We start from the raw sequence: 13,680 nt of genomic DNA on the forward strand, positions 1-13,680 counted from the left end.
TGATTCAGAACTAGTTTGTATTTATGAACCACACTTTGTATTAAAAAAACAATATGTAATTGTTTCATTTTTTTTACCAAGTTTAGAATTTTTTTCTTTAGAAAAAAAATCGAGAATGATTTTCCAAAAAAGTTTTGAAAACTTGTTTTCCGACAATAAAATCTGAATATTTTTTCTCAAAAAAAGATTAGGAATTTTATTAAGAAAAAACTCCAAAATTATTTTTTCAGAAATCGAACATTTTATTTTTAAAAGAAACCTTTGGAAATGCTTTCCCCGAAAAAAAAAGGGGAACTTTTTTTCCCGACAAAAAAACTGGATTTTTTTTACTTAACTCGAAATTTTTTCCCGAAAAAATTGGGAATTTTTTTCTTGAAAAAACTTCGGATTTTTTTTTCCTGAAATCGATTTTTTTTAAGAAATGATCGTAAATGTTTTTTTCATAAAAAATTGGATTTTTTTCGAAAAATATTTGAGAACTTGTTTTTCAAAAAAACTCCGGGATTTTTTATTCCAAAAAAAAAAATTCGGAAACTTTTTATCGAAAAACACTATGGAATTGTTTTTATCTGAAATCAAAACTTTTTTCTCTGAAAAAAAATCGAAAACTAAAAAACATATGTTTAATTCAAAAAGACTAAAAACATATGTTTTTTAAGCGTAAGAAACTAAAAAAGTTCATATTTAATTCAATCATTGGTAAAAATAATTATTCTTTTATAAGAGAGATCCATATAATGTACTAAACATGACTGTTGGAAGAAAAAAAAATTGGAATCTTATACACAATTTGACAAAAAAGCAAGGACCAAAAATCATAACAAAAAATATTTGAGGACCAAAACTTACTAAAATATTTTATACGACTAAATAAAAATTTGAGATATTTATAGGGATCAAACATGTTTATCCCAATAAATTAGATTGATGTGACTATTTCATTTTTTTCTCAACCATGCATCCTTATATTCTATGGAAAAATACTAACTAATTAATGTAAAAGTGCATTAGTTATGGAGCTAAATAAGGAAGCCCTAAATAAGCTAGGGTCATGTCTAACTTGAAAGAGTGGTTTAAATGGTGCATGGTGTATAACTTATGAATAACATTATTATAATTATGAATTTTATAAAATCCACAGTTGAATTGAAAGATTATCATGACGTAAGGATTATCATGAGTGTTTAAACTTTTATAAGGGATTGGTTTGATAGTAAAAAAAATGGTAGATAATTACTTTTCTGGCTTAATTACCTATATATTTAGTCTCTTATGTTTATTATATGTTTTAATTTGGTCCCTTACGTTTAAAAAATTTCAAATTAGTCCTTTTAGTCAAATTTCGATTTAAATCGTCCACGTACCTAATAAATTTGCATACATGGACAACTTATGAGGGTGTCACGTGGAAGTATTGGACAAAATTAAATTAAAAATTAACAGAAAGTTAAACGAAATTAACTCAAAATTTAATAAAAATGATGAACTTATGTTGATATCAGTAACATAAGGGACAAAATTGAAATTTTTAAAAATAGAGAACCAAATTAAAACCTAAAATAAAAATAAGGAATCAAATATATAATTAAACCTGCAACGTGCAATAAATAATAGGTGTTTACATGCCCCTTGTGCAATAAATAATTTTTTCAAACTTATTTGGGAGCTATCAATTACATGCCCCTTGTGCAATAAATAATTAACTATATGGTTAATAGGTGTTTACTCCCTTGCAATTAATGCAGAGATTAAACACCAATTATGTCTTAACTATATAGATTTTGTCTCATATGCACAAGTGAGACAAGTTCTTACCATTCACAAGTTTGTTTTCAGGATTACATTAATAAGTGTCACCGGTGAATCAATATATCACATCTCATTTTATTTATGGTGAGACTTATTAATTGAATAGTCAAAACAAATTTATGTGCGATAAAAAGTTTGTCTCATTTATAAATCACAAACTATAGACCAATATATAATCCCACAATAATACAATAATGTAACGTAGTCGTTCTATAACATTTGAATTTGATCAAATGTTTGCATCACTTGAAAATATACTTGACAAGACCAGGAATATGAGTGTTGATAAAGTAATCTTCCCAATCAATCTCTTTTGGGTCGAAGTAAAATAAATCTGTCTCTGTTCCACTTTGTCTGGCTGCCATTCGCAACTTCTCTAGGTTTATATCATCAAATCTGTGTGCCATAATTAACATCCACTGTCTTAGTATATATTTTGAATAATAAGCAATGTTGAAATGATACAACTAAAAAAAATTGAGATGTTGAAACTAAGTTTATTTTGGATAAGTTTTTTTTGAAATAAATTAGCAGCAACTCAGTTGATAAGTTAAGAGACACCGAAAAGATCTAAAGTTAGACGCTCATATGGGGTATCATATGGGGTTTGGTGGTTGAAGTGGAAGAGTTAAGGAGTCGAGTGATAAGGGTGGTCCTGGGTCGATTTCAAAAAAGTTAGACGCTCTAAAGTTCTAACATTGACAGTTTAAAAAAAAATTAAATTACATTTAGTCCCTTAAATTATTTTTAAGTTTTACTTTGACCAATCTTTTTTGTTTATTTTAGTCCCTTTAATTATAAAAGTTGGACGCTCTAAAGTTCTAAACCTCGACCATTTTTTGTTTTTAAGTTAAAACCTTAGATATTGATAGAAAGTATCAAAACTTAAATGATCAAAATGTTCAATGTTGACAACTTAAGCGATTAAAATGAAACGAAAAAGAAAATAATTGAAGATCAAAGCGTCTAAAAGTATATTTGTAACTTAAGGAACAAAAATACATTGAAAAAATTTAAGATCAAATTAAAACCTTAGGACCAAAGTACTCCCTCCATTTTAGTAAAAAAAAATTATATTTTAAATTAAATGTCATTTATATTTTCTAATACTCCCTCCGGTCCTAAATATAAGAGAAAAATTATTTTTTAGATTCATTGAGAATTCAATGTATCTGATTCATATTATGGATCAAATACATTAGATACTTAATGAATCTAAAAAGTAAATTTTTTCTTATATTTAAGACCGGAGGGAATATATGCTTTAAACGACTTTTATTTTAAAATAAGGAGCATAACTTAGCCTTAACAAGAAACTATAAAAATAGTATAATACTACTAGTGATTACAGCTTATGTGAGAAATTTATATATCAAAATCTTACATGCCCTTGAAGAATAAGTAAGGTCTATAAAGTTCCACCAAGCGCATCACAACCTTTATCTTCCTGTTGAGCTCAAGATATGTTCCTTCAAAATATTGGCACAATGCTGAATTGACAAGCTTCAGTCCCTAATAAAGGAAAATATGTTGTCAGTACCCATCCTTGTTGATTACTACATTGATTATACTGATCAATAATCATCATCACTAAGGAGATGTTACTATTAATTAAGTGCTATTTTTTTTATAAAAATTACGGGGTATTGCTTTTCAATAAAATTACAGTGATATTGTAATTTTATTGAAATTTTAACATATAAATTTTGTTAAAATCACAGTGACTTGTTGTAATTCTAAATTTATTGTTAATTCAATCATACCGAGAATCATATTTAAATTTCAAACGAAATGAAAATATGCATCTAATTTTGGATAGGCACACATTAAAATTTGAAATACTATATATTATGTGTATTTTTAAAATACATATAAATTATAGAAGATAAAATTTATGACACAAAAATAAATAAATATAGGGTGCATGAATTTTGATTTTCAACTAAACATATGATATATAATATAAATAAGAACCTTTAACGGAAGAAGGTAGCGGATGAAAATGTATCGTTGGAAGCTATCCATGTCAGTTAATATTGCTATTTTGCCAACTTTAACAACGGTTCCATCTTTGTTTATCCATGGTTTTGCCTTGAAATATTTTAATGCATAGTCATGCAGAGGTAGGTATCTCAATGGATTTCTGACAGAAGAACCCACATGATATACAACATCACTAAGTTGATTTGCATGAGCCACCATAGCCACTAGCATTGCATTGACCACCATGTCAGCCGGTATCTATTTAACAAATTCATCATATTTCAAAATGATAGTAAAAATTTAGTCAAAAACATGACAGTAAAAATAGATAGAAATCATTAGAAAAAGAAAATAAGAAAATGGATTTAAGGCAAATGAAGCTCATAGTATAGACAAGGGTACAACAATATCATACAAATAATAGAGCCAAGGATTTAGGGTTTTGTATATTATTATTTTTTGTCAAATCTTTTGTATATTTATCAATCTAAAAGTATCAGTATTTGATACGGAAAACATGCATACTTCGAAGTCATTAGATTTAATCTAGTGGTGAAAGATTTTACTAATATGCATGAGGTCATGAGTTTGATCCTCGACTCCATTATAAAAAAAAACATGGATACTTCTCTTATTTTGAAGCATTTGGGCTTAACAACAACTCACCACATCAACAACGCCATTGATATCTCCGAGGAAACATGTTAGTTTTCCTTTTCCATAAGCTACACCTAAACTGTCAATGGTTCTGTATAAAAAACATTATAGTAAACAATTCCTTATTAGCAAACATTCTCACTTTCACATATGACTTTTTAGTACAATAGTTACAATTTTGTAGTAAATCAAATACATGTCAAATATAGTTGAGTTCCATATTTTTTTTTAAAGATAAATGATGCCTAGTGTCTCCGGGATACTAGTTAAGAGTACAAATTTAATTTATTTTTTTCTTGAAAGATATTTATTCAAGTGAGTAAGAATCTCATATTGGATGAAACAAATAAAAATTGAGCTTCATATAAGTGAAAAGACATATATACATAATACCTTAAAGAATAAAGACATAAATTCAAATTTAATTTATGTTATTGTATAAAAAAACTTAATAATTAGAGATATTTACCTAATACCTTCAACCCACCCAGAAAAGGGTTCTTTTAATGTACTTGTGACAATGGCAGGACGCAAAATAACAACAGATAAATTTTCTTTCAATTGTTCCACGAGCATCTCCCCAACTGCCTTTGTAAACACATATGTATTTGGCCATCCATACACATTTGCCCTGAAATAAAATGCAATACAATTATGGTATGATCAAAATATATACTTGTATAAGTATGTTTTATATGTGCATAAGTTAGAGTTAAATATTATTCAAAATTTTAGTGGTGTGTTTTACTTTTCATTTAGAAATGGTGAAAACAGAGAAAACAAAACAGATTTTTTCACAAACCTTGTAATACCTAGGTCCTTCATAGCCACTTTAATTTCTTGCTCTGTGGCTCCTTTGTCTCGTAGCTCACCCAATTTTTCAGTTACTAATTTCTTTTCTACATTGATATCTAATCCAGCCACACCATTTAATGAATCACCAAAGTGATAAGGGCTTTCTAGTATGAGTCCACTTTTTTCACCACATACATAAGCTGAAATTAAACGAATAAATGTGATCATGCTAATCAATGTGAGCTTAGGCTAATGATATATTATAAATTTTTTTTATGAAAACAAAAAGCGAAATTATGACTTATTCCATCTATTTCAATTGTACCATCTAATTGTACCATCTAGAGAGAGTATTGATTTATAAATATTGACATAAAATAGTAATTAATACTAACCAGTTGATACATGAACAAGCACTTTAAGTTTGATACATTGTTTTGCAAAGCTCATGACATGCTTTACTCCAAATGTATTTAGACCCAATGCAATATCATACCTGTATTGTCAAGGAAATGAGTAAATAAAGAAAAATTATGATTTTTAAAAACTTTGGAGAAGGAGAAAATAATTACTCATATATTGTTGGTAGAGAAAATGTAATATCTCTACCAACTGAACTTTGTTCACAGGGACAACTCAATTTAATGAGAACAATGTTAACATGTACTTGGAGAACATGTGAAAGAATTCGATTCAATATGAAAATATTCATTTTAAAAGTTATAAATTTAACTTTGTTAATGTTACAATATTGTTTTAAAGTAAAATTTTTACTTTTAAATTCTTTAGTATACTCTTTATGTGATACTATTTTATTACCAAATTTTATCTTTTTAAATTTATTTCATAATTAATATATTTAAACTATAATAATAAAGTTTCGATACATTAATTAAACAATAAGCGTAAAATTTGCTTAGAAAATATTATGGATGGAATATGTTGATGATACATGTTAGTAGAAAAACTCATTTAATAATACATACCTTTCATCGAAGTTAGTAGTGGCAGCCAAATTAATAATAACATCTGTTTGAGAAAAAATATCTTCCCTTACATTAAAATCCTTCAAACCCAAGTCTTCACAAGAGATATCACCCGGCACCAGAGTCAACTTTTCCGAAATAAAGGACTTGAAATTTGTACCCATTTTTTCCTTTAACAAATTAAACAAGTCCTTTGCTAATATCTAAAAGCCAAAAACATATATATCAAGCATGTATTAGCCACAACCTTAATTAATTGACAAAGTGAGAAAGAAAAAAAGTGCATATAGTACTAAGGTATAAAGAAATGTCATGATTTATTTGTTGTTAAATGTCAAGATTATATACTTGTAGATTTTTTATTTTTTTTATAAGAAATTTCGTAGAACTTTTGTAATTAAGTGGAAATGGAGAGATATAGCTCAGTAGAAATCGGTTCACCAATTTGAGGGGTTTAGGAAGTTTAAGGATAAGTGGAAATTGAGATTAATTTTGGGAGGTGTGGGTCTTTGGAGGGATTTTCATTTGGCAAGATATGGTCTGTTATTCCCCTCGCCGGCCCTCATCATGGAGGGAGGCTTGAGGGATTCATAATGGTGCGGTGAAGGGATGTATCTTTATAGGGAGTTTTGTGGATGCTATCTTTGATTGGTTTTTAGAGGGGATGGCTAAATTCGTTGGTAACAAACTCATGATTTCCTTTTAGTTTGATCCTTGGGTGGGGGGAATCCCACTATGGATTCAGTTCCAAATTGTTCTTTAGAGTTTCGGTTCAAAGTGCTATAGTAAGGTGGGGGAGACGGGTAGTTGGGTTGATGGCACTTGGTGTGGGACTTGAGCTGGTCACTTGGCAAGATATTATTTTTTGGTAGCTAGCTTGACATCTCTTGGTAAGCCTTCTCGTGGTTTTTAAATGGCTCACCAATCTCAGCAACGACTGATTCTTGGTCTTGGAAGCAAGACCTTAGTGGTTGCTTTTCTGTAAAGTCTGCTTATTTGGTTATTCGTCGTATCATAGTCGATGGAGTGATCTTTTCTACAAAGGAATCAAGGTTGTTGCCAAAAGTGTGAAAAAAATTGACTCCTTCAAAAGTGACAGTCTTTTCTTAGCAACTTCTTTAGGATAGGTTGTCGACTCGCCAAAACCTATGTCATTGGAGCGTGATTAGGAATGTTGGTGATCCTATTTGTGAGTTATATGGGCTCGGGTATGAAATGATTGAACATTTATTTGTTTGTTGTTGTCAAACTTTACCAATTTTGTACGGTATCTTCAGGTGGTTGGGTTTTGAATTGGTACCTCCTCATGGTATTCTTGGGCTTTCAGAGTTTTTTTTGGGCATGGGTGTGGATAGAAAAAGTACACTTGGGTAGTTATTAATCAGACATGTTATTTTGTTGACTATCTGGAACTCTCGAAACGGTGTAATCTTTTTGAAGGGAACCTCTAATATCAAACATTTGAAGATAGTGCGAAAGTTTCATCTTGACACCTTACAATTGTGTGTCTAAGTTGGGTAGTTTTTTTTTTTTACTAAAAGTCAGGTAATGTTTGTCACTTAGTCTACTCATTCAATTTTACTTTTTTATAATGTTGATGAATTAAATTTGTTATTTTTTTCTTGGTAGAAGAATTAAATTTGTCTTTAATCGTTATGGAGGAAGTATATCATACTAGAAGTGTACCAAATGTACGTTTGTTTGTGGGTTGCTTGCTTTATATATATCAATGGAACGTGTTTGTTGGTTTCTCTATTTAACTCTACTACATAATTGAGTTGCCCCTTTAATTGTGTTGTGACCAATTGGGTAAGGACGGTGCAAAACAATATATAGCCTTGGGCCACTAAAAGTAATTTTAAGGAAGACCTCATATTATTGTCAAAAAAAGAGGAAGACCTCATATTCCATGTATATATACAAATTAATTAGGAACATTTTATTTTCAACAAAGATTAAATTGATTTTATTATTAATTAAAAAAGAAATATCAAATAAAATCATCAATTAAAATCGCTTAATGAGTTTGTTAAATGATTTTGGATTTTTTTTGGTATTTATGATTTTGGATTTTAAAACATATATACAAAAAGAAAAAAATTAAACAAAAATTTAGTAATTTTACTAATATAATTTTTTTAACCCTCCGGTTCCAATGGGAAGAGACCCTAATAATCCGAAATTTGACCACGAACTCGAGTTTTTCTGAACAATCCGTCCTTTGATTATTGAGAAAATTCGGATGAAAGAAAAAAAATCGAGTTCATCTTAAACACTTTGGAGGCTCTTTTTTAATCTTAAAAAGATGAACTCCTAAAGAGAAAGTACAATTTTAATAATTACAAATTATTTTAAAATACAACATTTTTAATAAGTACAATTTTAATGAAGTACCAAAAACTCAAACTATTTAATTTAACGTGTAAATAGTGCCTAGAGACTAAAATTTCACCTTTTAAGATGAAGAAGTCGAAGTATCAAGGTTCGAATTCTGATCCATGCTATAATATACGATGTCCATATCAACTGAGTTAAGCTAACGGTTTCCAACTAATATCAACTTTCTAACCACTTAAAAATATATAGTCGTCCTTCTAAAAAAAATTAAAGCAAATTCATCTACTAGTTTTTATATTGTATTGTCTCCAAATAAATATTCTCAACTATTATCAATTTTAATTCATTAAGCCTTTATATAATATGATAAACCGCAAGTAAATTTTAACAATTTAAATTTTGAGAATGAAGAGGATATAAGTTTTTTTTTCTTGTGCAATTTTTTTTATACTTAACAACCACATGAAAATTTAGAGCACAAAAATTTTGAGACACTCTGTCGTGGGCTGTTTGCACAACCATAAGAGCATTCTTGGGAAAGAAAAAAAAAACTCATTTTTTTTTTCATTTCATTTAAGTCTCAATATAATAATGCATTGGGCCCTTCAGGCAGGGTGTTTAATTGTGAAATGTGATACTCTTGTTCGGTGTAAAGATATTTTTTGTTCTATGAATATTTAGATGATATGATATAAGTTTCTTATAATTAGGAAGAATTTATCATCTATTTGAATCCCACAAAATTTGAGAGATTAATCTCTACAATTACGCACAGCTCGATACGCATGATGCAGGAATCGAACCTATAACCACATACTTAATGAGACCAAAACCCATACTACTTAAACTAATTCATGGTTAGTGTTAATGCTTATAAATTATTACTATTATTACTTTTTTTTTTAAACATACTATACTATTATTAGTATTGATTCCCAAATAATGTGAATTTTAGTTTTACGAGAATACAAGGTGAGAGAGTTTTCACTTATTGTTGGACTATATAATTTTTCTACAATATTTAATTTATAAAAAGTATAGAGATGTGCGATTATACGTGATAATCATATAAATATATCACAAACAGTGCGTTTGATTCGTAAAACAATAAGTATTTGATTGAACAGTACAAGATAAAACAAGATAATAAGGACAAGACAAAATGATAATATTTTTTATATTAAAAAATAAAATGAGTATTTTTTATAGTTGTACTGTGGATAAAAAATTATCATGTTTTTGTCCTGTCTCTTGCTACCTATTTTGTCCAATCTCATAACATGTTTTTTAGCAGATCAAACACTTCTTTAATATGATTTGGTAACATTATACTATTCAACACTTATTAGTTATTACATTTGTAACCAAAAACACTAATTACATTTATGCATTCATTTACCTCATTTTGCAAGCGACTAGCTGCAGATTTGTGATCAGATGCTCTTAAAAGAAGAAAAAGCTTTTTAACATTTGGTTGAACTCTCAATACCTTCTCCAAAAATACTGTAAAACACATGAACATTTATCAAGAAATGTGCACATATAGTAGCATCAAATTAAGGAAGGGGTGAAGGAAAGAGAGAGGGGGCATACTTTTTGCAAGAAAACCAGTGGCACCAAGAACCAAAATGGTCTTGTCCTCAAGAAAGTGGAGAATGCTTCCTACATCTTCCATTGTAGAGGAAACAGAAAATATAAGAAAAATATATATAAAGAAAAGTGACTTCTAAAAAGATAGGTATATGGATGGAAAAATCTAATGCCACTTGTTTCATATTTATAAGAAGAGAAAAACAGAATGTTTAGAATGTTTTTTTATAAAAGGTTACTAATAATTAGTTGTTAAATTTTTATTTATTTTTTTCTCTTTTGGTTAGGTTTGAACTGAGAGCCTCTAACCCCACAAAATATTTAGATATGATTTTCTTAATTATAGTAATTTTTCTTTAGTTATGATAATCTTCGACTATGAAGTAAGTAAAGTTTGATCTTGAATTGTTCGCATCAAGGGTCTATTTTCACCAAGAATATATCGAATTCGGATTCTTGCAAACGAATCATTTTAGAAGGAATTCATTAATCACTTGAGTTCAATTATTTATTAGATACTTATAGGATTTTTTTAATTAGTCCTTATAATTTTTTTTTTGTTTGAATTGTCCTTACAAATTTAAAAGTTGTTGCATTAATTTTTTTTCTCTAACATTATGTTATATGTGGTCCAGTATAGTCACATTATTTATAGTATGGTTTTAAGTTAAAAGAGACCATACTTATATAGTCACGTATTTTATACCATTTTAAGTTAGTATAATTTTATTTGTCAAAAAAAAAAGTTAGTATTATTTTATGTTAAAAGAGACAATACTTATATATATAGTCACGCATTTTATATTTAAATAATTAAAATGATATGTAGTTATGTGAGTGTAACCATATATATAAGTATTTTCTGTTTTCATGATAGTGATTTTTTTTAGAGAATTATTTGATTTCAATGAAAAAGTGTAAATAACTAAATACCAATGTTTTAAAGTAAAATTAATTCAAAATTTAAATCTACTTATAAATTAAATATATGGTCTCAGGTGTTTAAAATCAAAATAAATATAGTTAGTTATACTAAAAGATGTTGTAAATCACGTACCAAAAGAAAAAAGATGTTGTAAATCAAAATAAATATAGTTAGTTACTAAACTACCTGACAAAAAAAGTGCAAGAGTCTAACCACTACGGAAAAAAATGTTGGAATGATAGGTGAAATTAAATTATTTGAAATTTTATATTTGCAGTAGGTGTGTATTGAAATTTTATATTGGTATTCTAAAGAGGGAATTAATGCCATAAGATTATAGTCATCAAAGAAGTCAAATAGACAAAATATTAGGCCATGTATTCATCATGAAGACGGTCATTTATGTGTGTATGGTAGGATTGTATGTGAGGCAGGGTGAAGAGGGTGATATATTGTAGTATTAATTAGTTTATGAAAAAGAAGTTTAAATTTTGACCCAAAATAAAGTTTTTAGCGGTCTACTAAGAAAGAAAAAAAAATCGTTTTTTTTGTTTGGCACCGTTTATTATTCTCTCTACGTGCAGTATCATTGCGTTAAGTATCAAATAAAAATTTTGGTATAATGATACTTTATATGAGTTGATATAAAGATACATAAATATCAAAGATCAAATTCTCTATGCATACCCGTACCCTTCCTTTACCAAGTATTAATTATTTTTTGGAGGTTTTTTTTTTTAAATAGCAAATTTTATTTAACAACCGGATCTTTGTTCAAGGCGAACAAAAACCGATAATTTAGAAAATACAAACTAAAGACGCCGTATATAGACGAAATACTATAACTTCATTGAAAAATATATTTGGGAAGTTAGAAGTATTTGAAACTATTTTTTGGAGGTTGTTGATATGACAAGAACTTCACTGAAAAATATATTTGGGAAGTTTGAAGTATTTGAAACTATTTTTATGTTTTTATTTGATGCAAAAATGTTGAAATCGTAATCATGAACTTTAAAAATGCTTAATTGAATATTTGGTCACTTGTGTTTATTTTAAGTTTCAATTTAGTCTCTTACGTTTAAAAAATTTTAAGTTGGTTATTTTAGTCAAATTTTTGTTTAAATCACCTACATAAGGGACCAACTTGAAACATTTTAAACATAAGGGACAAATTGAAACCTAAAATAAACATAAGGGAGTAAATTAATATGTAATTAAGCCTAAAAAAAATCTTGTAGAAATTTAAAGATTGCATTTTCTCATAAGAATTTGTCGAATGTTGATGCAGATGATCTATTTTTTGAATTGAAAGTGTCTCGAATATCTTTGTCGTGTTGTTGTCAGCATTTAAAATTCTTGAGTTTGTCAAGCTGTATTATCTAAATGTTTCAATTGTTTATCAAATTATCGTAACTATGTGAGTGACCGTTGGATCTGTAGAAAGAAATTTTTCCAAATTAAAATTATTAAAAAATATTTGTCGCCCAAATTATATGAATTGTTTTGCATCTAGAAATGTTGTAAAAATTATTTTATATGACTATATGAGTATTTGGATATTAAGTAAAAAATCGGATGTTTTGTTTTTAAAATTCAAATTTTTTATACTACTTACTAATTATGGTCACCAAATTCTCATAGACCGTCTTGAGAGTGCAAACTTTAAATTTTTATTGTTTAGTTCAATCATTTAAAAGGGAGAGGAAGTGAGAGGATCAAAATTCATTTAAAGTGAGTCCAATATGGACCTCTCTTAAAAATGGTCTAAAGATGAACTTTATTCATTTTAAGTAAAAAATGAATTTTATAATAATAAAACATGAAGAACAAAAATAATATTTTATTAAAATTATTTAAACTAGTAGGAATATCTTTAGACCGAGTCCATATTAGACGGTCTTTGAACTTAACATTCTTTTGTTTAACCCAATGAATATACTATTTATGTTCCTCACTCCCCCCATAAAAAAGTATTAAAGAGAGATTTAATAGTAGAAATAATACCTGGTGGAGCCTTGAAGAAGGAAAGAAAATAAACTGGCAAAAAGGACAAGACAGATTTAAGCAACACCAAGAGACCACCAATAGTTAAGTTTCGACTTTTCCAACTAGACAGTCTCTTTCTGATACGTTCTACAACCGAGTGCCAAAAAGAAAGTCTGCGAGGATTTCCCCCAATGGGGAGACCAAGATACACAAAGGGGACATGGCCAATTTTACAATTCAGCACCAAAGATGCATTTACCAACCAAGACTCTGCTACATTTCTTCCCACCAACATACTTTTGTGAAAATTCACTTTTAATCCTGAAATAAGCCCAAACAGAATCAGAATAGCCTTCAAAGTTCAGATATTCCCCTAATTTTTCTCACACACTAATAATGTATCATTTGCAAATTGAAGATGGGAGATGCGTAGGTTCGAATCCAACCCTACTTGATAACCAGAATAAACACCGGTACTAATGGCCGCATTCATCATGACATTCAAAACTTCCACAACTAGCAAGAATAAAAAAGGTGATAAGGGATCCCCTTGCCTAAGACCCCTATGAAAACGAAACTCATTTGTTGGGCTGCCATTTACCAAAACTG

At 28.5% G+C, this 13,680-nt stretch overlaps 1 protein-coding gene across 1 annotated transcript; it reads right to left on the minus strand.

The window, feature by feature from the left end:
* Positions 1 to 1,555: 1,555 nt before the first annotated feature.
* LOC123897500 (fatty acyl-CoA reductase 3-like) lies at positions 1,556 to 10,320 on the minus strand. The gene is made up of 10 exons (XM_045948168.1): positions 10,161 to 10,320; positions 9,967 to 10,070; positions 6,231 to 6,433; positions 5,640 to 5,740; positions 5,252 to 5,444; positions 4,919 to 5,080; positions 4,459 to 4,540; positions 3,784 to 4,050; positions 3,194 to 3,321; positions 1,556 to 2,205 (listed from the first exon to the last, which is right to left on the minus strand). Exons 1-10 carry the CDS (start codon positions 10,240 to 10,242, stop codon positions 2,052 to 2,054), a joined length of 1,476 nt encoding a protein of 491 aa, XP_045804124.1. The 5' UTR covers positions 10,243 to 10,320; the 3' UTR covers positions 1,556 to 2,051.
* Positions 10,321 to 13,680: the final 3,360 nt, after the last annotated feature.

The sequence above is a fragment of the Trifolium pratense genome, linkage group LG7, assembly GCF_020283565.1.
Source record: "Trifolium pratense cultivar HEN17-A07 linkage group LG7, ARS_RC_1.1, whole genome shotgun sequence".
NCBI classification, from domain to species: Eukaryota; Viridiplantae; Streptophyta; class Magnoliopsida; order Fabales; family Fabaceae; genus Trifolium; species Trifolium pratense.